The sequence below is a fragment of the Alternaria postmessia genome, assembly GCF_024291825.1.
Source record: "Alternaria postmessia strain BMP 2775 chromosome Unknown scaffold_11, whole genome shotgun sequence".
Taxonomy (NCBI): Eukaryota; Fungi; Ascomycota; class Dothideomycetes; order Pleosporales; family Pleosporaceae; genus Alternaria; species Alternaria postmessia.
The window spans coordinates 97,392-114,682 of NW_026260084.1; the positions used below are offsets into that span (position 1 = coordinate 97,392).

General features: G+C 49.4%; 6 protein-coding genes across 6 annotated transcripts; 5 read left to right on the forward strand and 1 right to left on the reverse strand.

Moving 5' to 3' along the window:
• Positions 1–4,651: 4,651 nt before the first annotated feature.
• Positions 4,652–7,182, forward strand: J4E82_002707 (uncharacterized protein; the record flags this gene model as incomplete). Its single annotated transcript, XM_051729005.1, has 5 exons — positions 4,652–4,805; positions 4,855–6,278; positions 6,328–6,450; positions 6,500–7,066; positions 7,126–7,182. The coding sequence occupies 5 exons, from the start codon at positions 4,652–4,654 to the stop codon at positions 7,180–7,182; spliced, it is 2,325 nt and encodes a 774-aa protein (XP_051591097.1).
• A 1,120-nt stretch (positions 7,183–8,302) lies between these two features.
• J4E82_002708 (uncharacterized protein) lies at positions 8,303–9,149 on the forward strand (the record flags this gene model as incomplete). Its single annotated transcript, XM_051729006.1, has 3 exons — positions 8,303–8,309; positions 8,399–8,916; positions 8,964–9,149. 3 exons carry the CDS (start codon positions 8,303–8,305, stop codon positions 9,147–9,149), a joined length of 711 nt encoding a protein of 236 aa, XP_051591098.1.
• A 303-nt stretch (positions 9,150–9,452) lies between these two features.
• Positions 9,453–10,145, forward strand: J4E82_002709 (uncharacterized protein; the record flags this gene model as incomplete). Its single annotated transcript, XM_051729007.1, has 3 exons — positions 9,453–9,480; positions 9,535–9,893; positions 9,945–10,145. The coding sequence occupies 3 exons, from the start codon at positions 9,453–9,455 to the stop codon at positions 10,143–10,145; spliced, it is 588 nt and encodes a 195-aa protein (XP_051591099.1).
• A 583-nt stretch (positions 10,146–10,728) lies between these two features.
• On the forward strand, positions 10,729–11,667 carry J4E82_002710 (uncharacterized protein; the record flags this gene model as incomplete). The annotated part of the gene is made up of 1 exon (XM_051729008.1): positions 10,729–11,667. The coding sequence occupies one exon, from the start codon at positions 10,729–10,731 to the stop codon at positions 11,665–11,667; it is 939 nt and encodes a 312-aa protein (XP_051591100.1).
• Positions 11,668–11,931: 264 nt separating this feature from the next.
• Positions 11,932–14,154, reverse strand: J4E82_002711 (uncharacterized protein; the record flags this gene model as incomplete). Its single annotated transcript, XM_051729009.1, has 1 exon — positions 11,932–14,154. The coding sequence occupies one exon, from the start codon at positions 14,152–14,154 to the stop codon at positions 11,932–11,934; it is 2,223 nt and encodes a 740-aa protein (XP_051591101.1).
• A 1,272-nt stretch (positions 14,155–15,426) lies between these two features.
• J4E82_002712 (uncharacterized protein) lies at positions 15,427–16,737 on the forward strand (the record flags this gene model as incomplete). The annotated part of the gene is made up of 4 exons (XM_051729010.1): positions 15,427–15,447; positions 15,505–15,550; positions 15,601–15,818; positions 15,874–16,737. 4 exons carry the CDS (start codon positions 15,427–15,429, stop codon positions 16,735–16,737), a joined length of 1,149 nt encoding a protein of 382 aa, XP_051591102.1.
• Between the last annotated feature and the right edge of the window lie 554 nt (positions 16,738–17,291).

The following is a 17,291-nucleotide window of genomic DNA, read 5'->3' on the forward strand; positions in this document are numbered from 1 at the left end:
TAGAGTCCTTTGCGCGCTTTACCCAATCAGCGTACTGCTTCTAGTAGGTTTGAAACTAGGCAAGGCGTAGGGCGGGATAGAGAGCAGTTGCGACGACGTAATAGCTAATTTAGGGTTGTATAATTAGCTTTTTAAAGTATAAGGTAAGCTTCTTAAAGCTATGTTTTATAGCAGCTATAAAGTAATCGCTGTTATTGCTTTCGTCGTTAAACCTAGCTTTAGTAGAGCTGTAGAGAGTCTACAAAGCTTGCAAGCTTGTTAAGGTTTGCCACAACAACCCAAAGCTAGACGCGCTGTTATTACCCTCTAGGCGCTTCGTCATCTCAACAGGTGCTTATAGAAAGTCAACAAGCTATTATACACCCTCCCACTCCTCGCTAGAGATCTCATCGTTAAGTAGGTTATACTCGTCGTTGTAGCCTTGCGAAGCTTGTTGTTGTAGTCTCGTTATAAAGCGAGTAATCAGGTTACAAAGCTCTAGGCAACAGAGGAGCATATAGTACACTAAGTGCTAGCAGACGCCTCTATCTTAACGTAATTAAAGCGTATTGTACGTATACAACTCGTCGTCGTCGCGTAGTTCTTTTTAGAGCGATAGAAATAACTTACAACACTTGTAAGAGGCGCAAACAGCGTTAACAAAGTTATGTAGCTTGCCAACAACCCCATAGGATCAAAAAAGCTTATATTGTTAAGCTAGGGACGCCTCTACGAGCTAGGATTCAAACTAGCTTACGCCTTTGCCATACAACGTCGCCTTAACAACAAAGTTTATAATATACTCAGCACAGCGTATACAGTTGTTTAACGTAAGATTAATATCGTCGTATTCGTTAAGGCCTTAGATAAGCTCGTTGTCATTGTTAGTAGCGTTATCGCCGACAAAGTAGTAGAGTTGTAGTGCTATTTCAAAGCTATCGAGGGCTTTAAGGATAACAGCAGCTTGCGCAGCGCCTGTATAATTGCCGTAGAGGTTCTGAAACGCGAGGAGTATATCACGCTGTCGATATTAAGCGTCTAGAGTTGTTAGCTGTTGTTAAAATACAGCTATTAATACAGTAAGGACTCACCCGCAAAATGACCTACAACACCAAGGAAACTTAGGTGGTTATTAGACGTCCACACGTTAACACTTATACTTATTTTGCTTCGCGCTGTTGTTACGAGCTTCTTAATCTTCTCCCTCCGCTCCCCTAGGGTTAATCTCGTGTATTTAGCGATCGTAGTAGTTAACGTAAGTAGCGCCTTCAAGAGATCGCTTCGATTCTATGTAAGCAACCCTCGTAGCTTAGGTGAGGTTGCAACTAGAAAGCTAATATCTTTTAGTATTACCTAGTTAACAAGAGCGGCTTAGAGTTGCTCCTCTTGCTACGGCGTATGCGATACGAGTCGATTTAAACCAGCAACCCTAGCAGCGTTAAACAGAGAGCTCTATTTTAGATCCTCCTATACAACCTTAGGCAAAAGGCCTGTATAGACGTTAATCTAGTAATACTTCTTTATGTGGTTAACGATATGCTTGTTGCTGTTAACAACTTTAACTTAGTCCGTCGTACGCGCGTCGTAACAGCGCTTACAAAGCTAGTACTGCTTTATCGTCTTGTCTGTATCCTTATACGTAAGGTGTACCCTATAACGCTATATTAGGGATACTAAACGTCTGCTAAGGAGTTAACTTTTGCTTTTTACTGCGTACAATAAACTCTGTTCGTTCAAGCGTATCCCACCCTTGTATACGCAGCTGAAATCAACTGTAAACGCAGGCTCATTGTCGTCAAAACTCAGCTCAGAAACCTGTAAGAATATACCTAACGGCGTAGGGGTTACTAGAGGTAATTAAGATAGTAATTCTAATAATACTGTACGACAAGAGGCAGCATAGTAGAATACAGGATAGTTTAACGCGGAGGAGTTGCCTAACAGCGTTGAAGAAGTACCCCGTACCCAGCTTCTGAGTTAAGACATATTCAATTAATAATACTAACGATATAAAGCTCAGGGAGAAGCCTCTATATTAAAAAGCTCATTATCCCAGCCACCTCCTAGCCACCGCAATACTCAGTCACCAAAACGAAACTTCCTACAATACCCACAACACCCACGAGGTTTCCAGTTTCGTTCACAAGCCAATACACCCCGTACAGCTATCGCAAGGTGTATCCAGCTCTCTGTAGTGTTGTTGTCGCCTCTGTTGCGCGATATCTCAACGATGAGCGATAAGAAGCCGCCAAATAAGCTACAGGCAACCTACAACACCACAGAAAGCTAGATACACCTCACAATAGCTGTACTGCCTTATTAAGGACCTGCCGTAAGCTAAGGGCAACGTTATATACCGCGTAAACTAGCTATATCCTATTATACAACCTACAAGGACCCCCGCAGCGCAGGTATGTATACACGCTGTTGTAAATAGAGACTTTGCCGTCTCTGTTAACTACACCCACAATAGCGTAGTGCGGTTACCAATAGGGACTTGTCCCGGCTTCAATAAGCCTCTCTTAGGTGTAGTTAGAACTACTGTAAGGGGTTTTTTTTTGTTCAAATTAGGTTACAACCCTCTCTTTTTGCTTCTTTTTAGATACAGATACGCCTACAGCAATCGCAACACCAAGAAATCAGCTGTATAGGACTCCTACGCTGTTTTTTTCGGCCTCACGGCGATCCTCAGCCAAAATCCGATAACTCCAGGCCGTACGCCGTACTACGGCTCCCAAAACTTCACCCCCTACGGATACTGTACGGACCAATGAGAGGTCTCCTACGTACGGCTTACGTACGTCGTATCACCGTACAGTACCTCACCGTACTACTGTACGATGGGAACGCTGCCTCTGAGATGGTTCCAGAATGTTGATGAGCTTGATCTCCGCATCGAAGAATGCGACCACTTCCCGAGGAAGGCGATCAGTAGGCGACAAAATGTCAGAAGGTGAATCAAGATCACGAATCTGGTCGAGGCGAAGTTTGGCGAGATTCGTGTTGCCGTCACTGGGCTCGCAGACAGCTTCGACAACGTCATCGTTTAATTCCGAACCATATTCAGCCGTCAAATCAGCCCTCACAAAAGATTCCAGCTCTGAGGGTACTGTAACAAGCCTCATGTTGACCACATCGTAAGGCTCAGACATTTGATGTTGGCGGTCATCACAGTGGATACCCGCAGTTTTGCACATGTCACAGAGATCGCAAGGACATAGATCGCATGCCCAGTAGATGTACAGGCCGTCTTTCTCCTCCCTCCCACGTCCACACTTGTCGCACTCAACAGGCCAGGCTGGCGGGAAGACGTCGAGCTTGGATACCGCACTGAAAAGCAGCACCCTTAATCCTTGGGATTGGAGCTGACGAAAGTTGTGCTGCAGCTCGCATTGCTTCGAGTATTGTATCCGATCATAGCCATCCATAATGAGATAAAACCCATCTGATTTTAGGAGTTGCTCAGCCAAGAGTGTGCATAAGTCTTGAAGGTCTGTCCCTGAGGACGACACGTTTATGACTCCTGTTCTGAGGGACCCATCATAGCCGAGAAACTTGTCCGGACAAGAAGCACGATCGTGAGGCAGTGTGTCATCCTGCAGTTGCGTACCGGACGGCTCATCATCGTGTACATGGACAAGTGCGACAGGAGCAGTGCCATCCCTCCATAGTTGTCTTGCGATCAGAGCTGCGAGAGTAGTCTAGAAGAAGATAATGTCAGTCAAATCACTGGCAACATGCCTCAATTACTGTGGATAGTCAAACTGAATACTGACCTTGCCACTTCCTGGTCCTCCACTGATATGCAACTGCCAGCAGCGATCCGTCTGCGTCCAGGCTTGGTAGCGAGCATCTTGAAAAGTATTTCGAAACAAGGCTTCATGGATATCGACTGGTATTGAAAATGGTTCATCTTGTCTCTTCCATTCCATGATGCATCCAACCAACGCTTCTTCAGGAGTGCTTACGTTGCCAGCTTATCAGGATGAGCGAAGCATACCTAGGTAGTCTGAAGTTCGACTGTGCCAAGTATTCTCTCTACGATAATTGCAATAAAGTCGTATGGTGGTGGATGCGAAAATAGAATCGCTTGTAGCTTTCAGCGTCTCCGTTGGTACAGGCTCCGATAATGCCCTCGCAATTTTCTCTCATCAGTACCAACCATGCTGAAACAGAGGCGTTTGCTCGAAATTAAAAGTTGACAGGCACAAGCGCGGCGAAATCTGGCCGTCTTTGATCGACTCAATACCCAGGTAAGCTACGTGGGGGCCAGGAGCAAGGTGTCTTAATTGGTCAGTTTGTTTTCAGCCCCCAATGGCTGAGCCTTGTGGGCGCACCATCTCCAGCCTTCCAGCAATATCGGCGACTTAACACAAGCCGCACCTGCCGTTCAAGACCTAGAATACGCAGATTTTCCGATGTTGATTACTTCGACCCTTGTATCTAGGTTTACTTGCGTTGACAATCTCGTCACCTTCTTGCCCGAACCCTCTCTCAGGCCCCCAGATCATTTTCAGCTAATACGCATTGTGAGCCTCATAGACATGGACCCAACTATTTTTACATATATCAAGTCGCAACATGCGCAACTAAAGATCATACCGATACCAGCACCCTCCTTTTCAACGTCGCGAAGTTGTTCATTTGGTCTTCGAGTGATTCCAGGCACACCATGATGCTGTCTTTTGCACTGAGCTTTTGCTTTGTCCAGCTGCCAATCTTTTGCCATGCCATACCTCAATCATTCTCTACCCATCTTCCCAAGCGTCAGGATGCGCCATCATCTGAACTACCATGTTTGAGTGTCATCTCTGCAGCAGCACAAGGTACGACATTGTTGCGGACTCAGTGTAGATGACAGCTAACGTTTAGTAGGTGTCTATATCTTTGCAGCATCTGATGTCTACGATTGTATCAGCAGGGTACCTTTTCATGCAGACGTTGCCTCTCGTTTTATCGACTACTACAACGACACGTTGCAGTTCCAAAGCACGCTACGATACTTGAACAACCCTCCGGACGGGTATCAACAACCATCAGTCGACGTACAACAAGAACTCGAGAACATCCGGGCAGACATCGTCTCAGGCACATACAAGACCCAATATGCTTTCGAGGAGCAAATACAGGTACTCATTAGCCGCATCCACGATAGTCACGTCACATTAGATGCAGGTATGCTAGCAGCTTTCAAATTCGCCAGTCCTTACACACTCTTGTCCCTCTCGGAGAACGGCTCAGAAGAGCCAAAGATTTACCTGAAGGAGGATCTACTCGCGGCTGCCAAAGAAGGTTACGATGCCTCCCCAGTCACAAAGATCAACGGTATCGAAGTTATTGAATATTTGACGTCGCTGATAGCACCTAATTCGGAGGGTTACGTTGAGCCGCACGCTGATTGGAACTCTCTCTTGAGTAGTCCTGCCAAGGATATACAAGGATACCTCAGCATTTTCCAGCGTCTGCCGCTATACCCAGGAGATGAACTGAACTTTACCTTTGAGAACAATACATCTCTGGATACCATTTGGCTTGCCTTGTACGCAGAAAACGCACGTACTGGCCCTTTGACTACACCTGGAGATTTCTACAACTACTTTGTGCTTGGGCTAATACCTGCTGGTTTCGATCCCAATGACGCTTCTTCACCTCCATGGTGGCCTGCGGATTACAACATACCTTTTGAAGAGTACGAAGCTCCATCGAACCCTGAGCCAGGCTTTGACTGCTCAACCTCTGCAGGTCCGGCGGTAAATTGGTGCAATGTTACCAATGGCAACATTGGAGCATATCCCAATGATCCAGTAGTAGTGCAGAACGACATGTCGATCACTGGGGCTGGTGCCATCTCGGGATATATCTTTGATGACATATCTACCGGCGTCCTCAGCATACCAAGCTTCTATCAGGACGGCCTTAGTGTGGCTTACTTCTTCAATGCTATCGACGAATTCATTGGAAATGCGACCACTAAAGAGATCAAGCGCGTGGTTATAGACCTCCAGCAGAACACTGGTGGGCTGGTCTTGCTTGCCATGACAACCTTTCAGCAAATCTTTCCTGAACTGCCCCTCTATACAGGAAGCCGCATCAGAAGCCATCGGTGGGCAGACATTCTTGGTACAGCATATACAGATTGGTGGCAATCCTTAGATCCTGATTCTTTCGAGTCTCAAGATTCCGCAGCATCAGAGTGGATCGCTGTGAATCGCATTAATGCCGCTACAGGGCGCAACTTTGCGTCGTGGTCAGAGTACTTTGGGCCTGTTTTGGATCGCAATGATGCGTTTTCTCAAAAGGTAAGAACGGTAGCTTGTTCACAACTACTATTGCTGACATTGCCCAAAGCAACTCTACAACCTCAGCGATGGAGTTTTTGATTATGACATGTTCGGATGGACTTACCAACCTTGGGTGAACTCGAGCTTCGTCGTTGCAAATCCTGGCTGGAACCCCGATGAGATTGTCTTGGTAAGCAGCGCCCGACTATACATAGTCACTCAACTGACTGTGTGACTAGCTTACTGACGGACTATGCTCTTCTGCCTGCGCATTGTTTGTGGAACTCATGACAGAGCTGGCAGGCGTACGAACGATAACATTCGGAGGTCGCCCCCAGCACGGACCGATGCAGACAGCGAGTGGCAACCGCGGAGCTGCTGCCTACACTTCAAATCGCATCGATTACGACATCGACAATCTGAAGACTCTGATCGGTGATGAAGCCGCCTTCAACAGTATTCCGTCCCGTAACGACACTGGCATATTCACGAATTACGCATTGTTCAACCTCCGCGATCAAATGCGCCCCGAGGATTTGACGCCACTACAATTTCGCTACGAAGCATCCGATTGTCGGTTGTATTACACTCCCAAGAATGTTTACAACATGAGCCAATTGTGGAGAGACGCCGCCACTGCCACTTGGGATGATACGACACTTTGCGTGCCTGACTCCACAAACTATTCCAAACGCACAAGAACACAACGCAAACCCCCACCGAAACCCAACAGTCAAGCATTTGTTCACTACACAGTCTCAGATATTCAACTAGCAGACCCCCTGGAAGTCTCGTTTAATACAAGTGTAGGGCTGATGGACAGCAAAACACCGCCCAATTTCAACACATATCAGAAGTGCAACAGCAACAACAACATCTGCCCAGCCAGTTTGGTCTGTGCGCCAGCGGTGGCGTCCTGTAACGCGGTTGGGGACACTACATTATACCTATGTCTCCAAAGGTGCAATACCTTACAAGCACTCGCTGGTGACTGCAAACCCCAACAACTAGCCCAGTCTACTGCGCAGCAGCCTATAGTGAAACGATCACCTCAGCCACAGCGTTATGGTCCTCGTCTTGCAGGTTCGGCTCCAGCGAAACCTGTTGGTCAACTATCGGGCTTCAGCTTTCCGCCGAAATCCTCATCCACGACGGTTGGTCAAGGCGTGTATAATGGGTACATTCAGCCTGGTATAGTCAAGGCAAGTAGCTATTATCCAAACTCCGCTTGTAGTATCGTCTAGTGCGCGTTACAAATCGAGTGGCAGTCTTCGTTCTGCCAGCAATCTCACCTCTAGATAAATATCCCGATAAAACATAATATGAGAACACTGTAAGAACCTTGAAGTCTGCATTCTTACACCAACAGGAAGTAACAAGGAAATTGTTAAATTTGTTGAATTGAGATATTGTTGTAAATACGCAGGAGGTAATCCCTATAACCTTCCTACTCTCCTATGTTTCTTTGTCATGAGGTTTTACTGTATAGCCGCTTGCCATAATCAACAGAGCTACCATATTAACAGTCAAGCCCATACGGAATGTCAGTTCGACAACCAAAGCAATGGTCTTCAGCAATCCAAAGTGATTCTTTCTTACGCGCTTGATGCACGTTGCAAGGCTGTATGATGTCAAACTCCTTTCAGGAGATGTTTTTACCAGGTAAATGATAACAGAATCTCAGAATATGTGCTCTAATTACTGGTACGTTTCTCTATGCATGAACGCGGCACGGCAACACCACCATGCAGCAGCCACACAATGTGGTCAGGATTCATTCGATAATGACAGCTCAGAGTCCCCGTTCCCTGCAGTGTAACTTGATGCAGCCATTGGAGTAGAAATATTGCCGCCATTCGACTGTTCTAGTCAGTTGTCGACGTGGCGTCAGGGATCGCGGGTTTCCCGAACCCTCAATGGTCTGATTGCCAATCTGTCTCGGTTTGCTGCAGGATTTCGTATGCACCCCACGTCTGGAAACAAGAAGTTCACTACTACTTGCAATGCCCCAGGACTTTGGTGAGCTGATAAACTGCTTCAACATGGTCCGTCAACGAAACCCTCGCGCTCGTAAGTGTTTTTGTTTTCTCAAACATCAGGCATTTTCACGGTATAACGCTTTGTCCTAGAACTTGCAGCTTCTATTGCAACCCCAAACGGTGCTAACACACCATCCACTGCGAATACACGCATGCCAAACCAAGCTGAAACGTGGTTCTTGAGCTTTGCACTCTTCGTGTACGACCCGACCGCCAGCATCAGGAGTAACTTCGACCGACTATCATCACAGCGCAAGTGGGGCGACAAGCTTCGAAGAAAGCATTGGACAAACTGTCAGGCAGCTTCAGCAGCCCTAGATCACGATGATACGGATAACGATGTCCATACCCAAACCCCAAGTCAGGCTGGTGCATGGTTCCAGAAGTTCCCACCTTTCGTGTACAACCCGACGGCTGGAATCAGGAGCAATTTCGAGCGCCTAGCGGCGCAGCGCAAGTGGGCCGGAAAGACTGTGAGAAAGCGCTGGGCTGAGTGTCAGGCGGAAGAGTTCGACTATGCATATGGAACAGATACGACGAAGCTAGAAACCTGGCAGAATCTCTGTCGCGAGGTACACGTTAGCGATCCACCAGGCAGTATCACCCAGTGCAAGAGGGTAAACAAGTCGCAAGCAATTGGGAACTTGTTGCTAACTGCATGTAGGTGCTTGGTAGCCGGAATGTCTTGGTCAACCTGGTTAATCTTATCGATCATCGTAACATTGGTGTTGAGGTCATCCGGTTTAAGAACTACTACAAGTTCCGGGAATATACATCACCGGACAACATTTTTCCTCGAGGGAGGGCGAAACAGGACGGTTTCATAAGCGCGTTGTTGAGGAAGCTATGATAGATAAAGCATGTGCATGTTAGCGGCATGTTAGGGTTGGAAGGAATGACAAGGAAATGCAACACCACAAGTCCTGCGCGTGAAAATGACCCTGAGAGACGGATTACTTAATGTGCATGACTCAGCGGCGTACGGCCGCTTGGGGACGCGTCAACATTCATTCTACGCTTTCTGGCCTTTCTTTTTCCTCGGGAGCACCACAAATCGCGGTCTAGTGGAACGCGACACGTCGGGCAACGCTCTTAACCAAAGGGCCCGCATTCCCGTGCACCACTATCGACACCCCACCCGCAACCTTGAAAGATGGCTCGTCGGAATCGCGCTAGCGCTAGTGAGTAGCAATCCGGAAAGAGCAATACCTAAGCGACGTACTTACATTAAACAGAAGGTGGCGTTTCCATCGTACCTGAAGCCGTGACAACTGCTTCTGATTCCTCAAGCGATTGCAGCACTCCTCCCCCAAGCGACAACGGTTCTTCTGATCAAGGCCATGACTATTTCACGCAGGAAGAATTTCACGGATTTGTCCCGAGCCCTGAAGACGATCTGATAGCCAAACTAAGTAAGCTCTCTATTCATCAAGGTTGGTCCAAGAACGAGGAGAAGCGACGTCGCGCCGAAGTCGTTGAGTTTGAGGTATTACGACACTACGGCCCCGACAAGTCGAGCCTAGCAAAGTGGCAGGAACTGTGTCGCGACGTCAAGATCGATCCTATTCCACAGTCTATCACACAGTGCAAGAAAGTGCGTAAATGATTCTACCGTTTAGCCCATTTATTTAACATGTTTCATCAGGCTCTCTCACGCGTCTATGTCAACATCTTCAACATCCTAGACCACCGGAACGATCCAGAGCGCTATCCGGTCATTACCTTCAAGAACTACAAGCTCTTCCGCGCATACACCCTTAAGAGTCGTATCTTCCCTTTGGATCAAGCGAAGGAGGAAGGGTTTGTCAAGGCTCTCCTTCGCCCGCTCTTCATGAACAAGAAGTAGGAATATTAGTGCATCGGCGTTTCTGGATACAAGGAGTTTGGGGGGTTGTAGTTGGAGTATGCGGCGGCGTTCGGGTTCTTACTGTCTCGATGCGGTCTCGTCTACGAGCACCAAGTGGTAATACAGTAAATAGCGCGGGTACCCGAGGTTGGAAGCGGCTTCGACCCCCAACCTCATGGAACTTATAAGCGCACCGAATAATGAGGAGTGCTATTAATGGTATCCTCCAGCAAAGTCGCTGATCTGAGCAAGGTTGGTGTGATGTCTCTGTCGATGCATGTGAAGTCAGAACTAGTGGGCGAGATGTCCGGCGGCCTTGCCCGTCATAGCCGTAGTGCAACTTGGCGAGGCCGAAACAAAGCTCACCCCGTGGTGTCGAGCCCGTCCACCCCGCTCTGCGCAACTCAGCGTATCGTCGATCCGCTTGTATATGCCTCAAAGGCAAACAACCTTCACTATGCGTTGCCTGTCACGCTTACCGCAGGCGGCGAAGGTGATGTGGCCTCGTGCCCGCCTTCTTCCGTAGAAGCTGCAAGAACGCAACCACGCCCTTTACTAATAAATACCACCCACAGAGGCTACGATGCAGCAGGAGAATGAGCGTATGAAGCTGAAAGATGGCCGTACCCTATCCTACGCTGTTTACGGCAGTCCGGTACCCCAAAAGACAATAGTCTTCATGCATGGCTGCCAATCGTCGCGCTACGAAGGCAAGCTCTGGCACTCGGCTTGCGCCCTACACAACGTCCGAATCATCGCCCCCGACCGTCCTGGCAGCGGCCTATCGACCTTTCAAACCAACCGTCGTATCCTCGACTGGCCTGCCGATGTGCTTGCCCTGGCCGACCACCTCAAGATCCACAACTTCTACGTACTGGGTGTATCTGGAGGCGCACCTTACGTACTGGCCTGCGTGAAGGAGATATCGAAGGACCGCTTGATGAGCGCTAGCATAGTCAGCGGCTTGTATCCAGTCAAGTTGGGGACAGCAGGCATGACGTTTCCTTCGCGCATTGTCCTATGGGCAGCGCCATGGATGACTGGTCTGGTCACCACCTTGTTCGATAGTACCATGGGCAAGGCGAGTCGCAACGACGATCCGAAAGTCCTAGAGGAAATGATTGCCAAGGAGATCCAATGTCGACATCCCAGCGACCAAGAAGCCATCAAAGACAAAACTAACTGGCCCATCTACGTAGCCATGACCAGGGAATCGTTTTATCGAGGGAGTGAAGGCGTAAGCTGGGAGGCAAAATTGAACGGCAGCGACTGGGGCTTCGAGCTTGGACAGCTGTACGTTGGGGACAATGGGATCCCTCTTACGCTGTGGCATGGTCGGGAGGACCAGAACTGCCCTGCTGCAATGGCCCAGAAGGCCAAGGACCTGTTGCCAGGCACCTCGCTACGCCTGAAGGATGGCGAAGGTCCGATGAGTTATATATTTCAGAACGCCGATGACATATTGGAGGCTCTGATGGGTGAGACTGAGAGTGAGGAATACATGGTGGTAGGCGCCGCGTAATCACTTCTCGCCAGCTGTTTGTACATCTCTCGGTACAATAATTTATCTACCAACTGTTCATTGTCAGCATCTCGTGTTGAAAACTTGGATAACAAGAGCGAACTACAATCAATGTAATCGTATTGAAATTAGGTTCCCGTCTGCCACGCATGTAGCGTGGTCTAAATAGTGTCCAGCGAACGTAGTAATAATGGTATCATGCAGAAAAGAAAACCGAACTCCCCGAGTCCTAAGAATTTGCCCATCCATCTACAGTCTCTCACATTATAATTTGCTGAAGTTTCTCGTAATCATAACGATGACACCCGCAACAATCTTGAACGCAATTTTCAGGACAAACACCACAGTCTTGAATGCGAATGTCAATACTGTTATGACGGTGCGGGCGACAAACGGCAATTTACTTTCGTCATCAGCACTCGCCTTTTTTGCCTTCTTCTCAGACTTTGTCTCTTTTGCTTTGGTGTACTTGTCCTGTCCGTACCACTCTCCCAGCTCAATGTCCTTGTCGAAACTTCCATGTGCGCTCTCACTACGTGTCGTCGTCGTACTTCTCAGGCTGGAAGCAAACTTCTTCAGCCCTTTACCGGAGAGCGGTGGTCGTGACTTTCCTCCGATGCCTTGGAAGCCCTCGACAAAGGAGTCTTTGAACGCTTTCGCTGTGTCTTCCTTCTGATGTGTCAGGGTGAAGCTCGGCGGTGGGGGCTCAAAGTTCTCTTGACTTCGATTACGTGTCTTGCGACCGCGCGTAGCTTCCGCCACTGCAACAGCCAGGAGCGTGGAAGTTACAACATCAACTAGGAAAGGATTGCCAAAACGTGTCAAAGCACCAAGATTAAGGATCAGGGCATCGTTGGCGAAGTCGAGACGTGCGAGCATAGCATCATCCGCAGTGGCGTCTGTGGTCGTGGGAAGCTGGCCAACCGACATCTCAGACGGAGTCATGGATATTGGTCGGTTGATACCATCTAACCGTGGAGGTGGTGGCAGTGGGGAGAAAGCGTTTGTCCGTGGTGTCGTTGGAGAAAGAATGTAAGGATTCAATACCGTGATGCAAGCGGGCTTCCGTCCCATATTCTGCGGTGTCATAGGCATGTTATGTCCATAGAACGCTGTAACGGGTCTGGTGGAAGGTGCGTTGATGACAGAGCAGTCGCCCTCTAAAGAGATAGGAAACGTGCCCAATGTCGGATGGTGCAACTGATACGATCCTTCTGACGGCATATGTTGCGCCCAAGGGTTTGCTTGTTGTTGAGGGTTATCCCTCGTCCAGGCAAGGGCGCAGCACTCGCGCTGTGCAGTACCCGCTAGAACGTCTTCAGCCAGCCGTTGTGCAGCGGGAGACTGCGCGCCAGGGTCCGAAAGCGCTATACGCGAGGCAGCGGGAGAATTGGCAGCCGCATCGAGCGCCTGGAGAGCGGCAAGCTTGGGATATATGCTAGTAAGCATGGTGGTGTCCTCGTGCTGCTTTTGGCTGAAAGCCCCACTATCTAATGACGGCGGCGCGATGAGGTCGAGTTGGGCAATAGGCAGCACTCGCGGCTGAGTTGGATGATGCCGTTGGATAAGCAATTCGTTCATAATGCTGGGTATGTCGTGATTTCCTGCCAGATTCGACTGTGCTACAGAATAGAATGGCAAGGATGGCGTCGTACCAAACGTAATTGTTGGATTCGAGGCAGTTGCTCGATGCATCCTCAATGTATATATCTGTACACTTGGCTCTTCTTGTCCGTTGGTAGCCGTCCAGAGGTTGTCGAGTAGGTTGGACGGTGTAAAGAAGGGCTTTGGTGGTGGAGGGGCTGACGAGTTGCTTGAACGAACGTTACTATGAGGAACATACGACTCGGAAGAATAGGGCGATCGACTGATTTGCGTCCGGGGTATCTGTGTTGGCGATGTTTGCGTTGGCTGATATGGTTGACGTCCAAGAGGGACTGTAGGATCATAAATGGGGAACATTGATCGCATCGGAATCTCTTCTTGAGGTGAGACGCATCGAGTGGCAGAGCTATTTGCTCGGACCAGAGTCTGGGCTTCAGAGAATGCTGGTGAGATGGCGCGAGTTGGATCTGGACTAGCGGTACGTTGCTGGTCGCTAGTCTGGTTATGCCCAGGACGTTCTTGTGTGCGGTAAAAGCTTTCTTGACGTTCAATTTGCGGAGAGGCCGCTTGCTGAGGAGGTGGCTCGAAGTGTGGCCTGCCCGTTGGTGGCACTGCTGTTGTAGCCTGCGAGTTGGGCATATGTGCTCTTGGCGGAGCTGCAATGGCCGGTGGAGGAGCCATTGGGTTGGATGGAGAGACTGGAACAGAGTTGACCTGTATAAGGAGTCCGTGGAGGTCAACTGGAGATTTGTTGCTCACTGCACTCTCAGGCAGCAATGGCTCTGGACTTGTTGGTTTTGTGTGTGGAGATGGTCTTCGGTTAGGACTCGTCTGTCTTGGAGCACGAGGCGGAGGGAATAGTTGAAGTGCTGGTCCTGCCATAATGAATGTCTACAAGCCTACTCTTAATAAAATGGTATCCCGAAATAACTGGCGGGACCAAACGAAACAGATACCGGCTGTGTAGATAGAAGCAAACAAAGACTGGGAACAGCAACACCGAGAGTACGAGCAGACGTCTCGGGTAATCTGGGGATAACGACTATAAGACGAGCATTCTGCGAGGTAGTCCGAGTCAGCGGAAGAGCTGTAGGGATGCATCAAGGGCAATAGCGGTAGAAAGACGGCTTCCCATGCAGGAAAGGACTCTTTGCAGCCAGGTGGTGGTCAGATGGGCCCAATCAAGACGTTTGTAAGGCTCGGCGCTACTCATGGTTGATGAGCGGCGGTTATATTTTGGGTGGTTGGCTGGTGGTGTTGTAAGCGCCAACGCTGTTCACTCGCTACAGACCCTGGCACACTAGCTCGAGATGTTACGATACCGGCATACCACGCTCATTGGTTGATGATGTGTGCCTGCCCTGCGTACTGGGCAGCATATGCGTGTGACAAGTGGCCAGTCCGGCGGCCCGCTGCAAGTCGGCGATCTATTTCGAGCGCTCAAAACCTATGCCAGCATGGCACTTTCGCTGTCCATCACGGGAATGCGGAGGAGCATATCTGTTAACCTGCTTGCTGTTTTGCAGCGTCGCTACTCGTAGACATGTTGTTCATCAGTTCCTGTACCAAAAGTTGAATCTATCAACATAATTTTGTAGCTGGCGCGCAAGACTGTTAGCCAGGGCTGGTGGATGCAGATTGGTTTTGGCACACCAGCGTTCGGCGGGGTTGCGGCTTGAAGCCACCAAGCTTTCGGCGGTAAGACGAGCTCGCGAGCTGCAGAGTCAAGTCGCGCGTAACCGCCCCTAACACCAGGACTTTTGGCCAAGAAATGGTGCCGGGATGTGTCGCAAAATCACGCAGATGGCAAGATGCGCAACATGATTGATTAGAAGACTTGGTCGCTGGGCAGTGTGCTGGAGTCGTCCGAACTATGACCGCGCTGAGCTTCCAAGTGCTTGGATGTCGCCAGCTGATTATGGAATCAGGTCATGGAGAGTTAAGAATAGGCAGGGCAATATGCATTAGATGAAGCAATCCACGGGTATCACCTTGCGGCAGAGATGCTAGCGTCCATGTATGCGTCTCGCGACAACTCGTGGCGAAGGCCTGGAGGTGCGGGATGCGCTAAGCTTATCGATAACCTTAATTGCAACCGAGAAAAAGTTGGGTCTTCGTCATCGCGCACGGCAAGAACAAGCAGCCACAGCCACGATGCCGTCAGAATTAGAAGAGGTGAGCAAGAGGACTTGGAGAACTCATGGTTCCTGCCAGTTAACGCGCCATGTCTAGCTTGTAGAATTCCTGCATCACGGCAACACGCAGATCAGACAGACTGGTCAGACGAACCCCTCCACCCCACCACGAAACATATCTCACACTGTGCAGCGGCCGAACACCTCGTCGGATATTCACAAGCAAACCCTTCCTTGTGGAAGCGCAACCAACTAGAGCCCATTAGGGATCTCAAGCTACTCGTCAAGGACTATGCGCCCATAGCGAAGAACGCCCTTACCATTCTCATCAACGTCTCGGCAGACGCTGAGGTCCAGAAGGCACTAGCCAAGGACGATGAATTTCTCGAGACGCTACTATCGCGGATAACCGTATGTCAGTTCCCCGCGCATACAGAGAGAACAGGCAGAGGTTGACTTGCTGCAGAACTCGAAAGAGCCAAATGCGAACGAGATCGCAATGCTCCTCGCCAATATGGCCAAGGAGGATTCACTACAACGCGTCTTGGAGTTGAAGCGCGACATACCAAAGGAGCTGTCCAAGTCGACATGGGCCATGGACCAGCTCATGGACTGCTTTGTCAAGGGCGCAGAGGGCGCCTACAACAAGCACGCAGACTTTGACTACCTCTCATACTTCTTCGCTGATCTGGCCAAGTTTCCCAAAGGCCGCGAATACCTCACTACACCTCAGGAGCATGATGATAACGTAATTCCAATCACCAAGATTCAGGTCTTCACCGATCACACCTCGCACATCCGACGCCTTGGTGTAGCATCGACGATTAAGAATGTCGCATTTCACGTCCCTGCACACCCAGTACTGCTATCCAACCTATCCTCCGACCCGAATCTACCACCACCCTCTATCGGTGCGAACCTACTTCCTTACATTCTTCTACCCCTTATGGGCCCAGAAGAATACGCGGATGATGACACGGAGGGCATGTTGGATGAGCTGCAACTCCTCGAGCCAGACAAGGAGCGCGAGAAGGATAATGAAATCATCAAGACACATCTCGAGACACTACTTCTGCTGAGTACGACACAAGAAAGCAGGGAAGTGCTGAGACGCGTCAAAGTCTACCCAATCGTCAGAGAGTGCCACATGCACGTCGACGATGAAGGAGTTCAAGAAGCATGCGATCGTGTGGTTCAAGTCATCATGCGCAAAGAAGAAGGCGAAGAGGAGGATATACCAGACATGGCTAGCGCAGGTGGTAGCGGGAAGCTAATGGGGCTGGAGAACGTGGAAGACGATGAAGATGGGAAAATCGTTGACGTCGTTTAGATACCAAAGGAACGTCCAGCACAATACCAGTACGTTTCATGACAGCAGTCATATCCTGTGCCCAGATAGTGCGCTACATTTGATTGGTGGTGATATCGGGGATAACAGCGTCGTTCAGCACTGTTCTCGGCTCCTCACTTCTGCCGAACTTGTTCGAAAGAGGAAGGATCCCGTCATCGACTATCAGTACCTCGATTCTTCCGCAATTTTGCCTCTTAGTCTTTGCACCACGTTTTGCCTCGCTAATCGCTCTTGTCACTCTTTGTTGGATGCGTTTTTGTCAGAGTACAATGTGTGCAATATAAGCAGATCATGTTAACGAACGACATTAAGGATGGCGGGGGCTGTAGGACGGTACCAGCCAATGGGGAAGCAGCAGCACGGACGGCTACCTCTAGGCCAGCAGAACATCCATCAAGAGACGAGGCAGAACAAAGCGAAGGTGTCGAGGAGAAAGAGCAAGGGAAGCAGTCGATATGGAAAAGAGCTTACACAACCTTAACATGGACCCCACCAAATTGTCGTTGGGACCCGGATAAGCCACCGCAATTTTC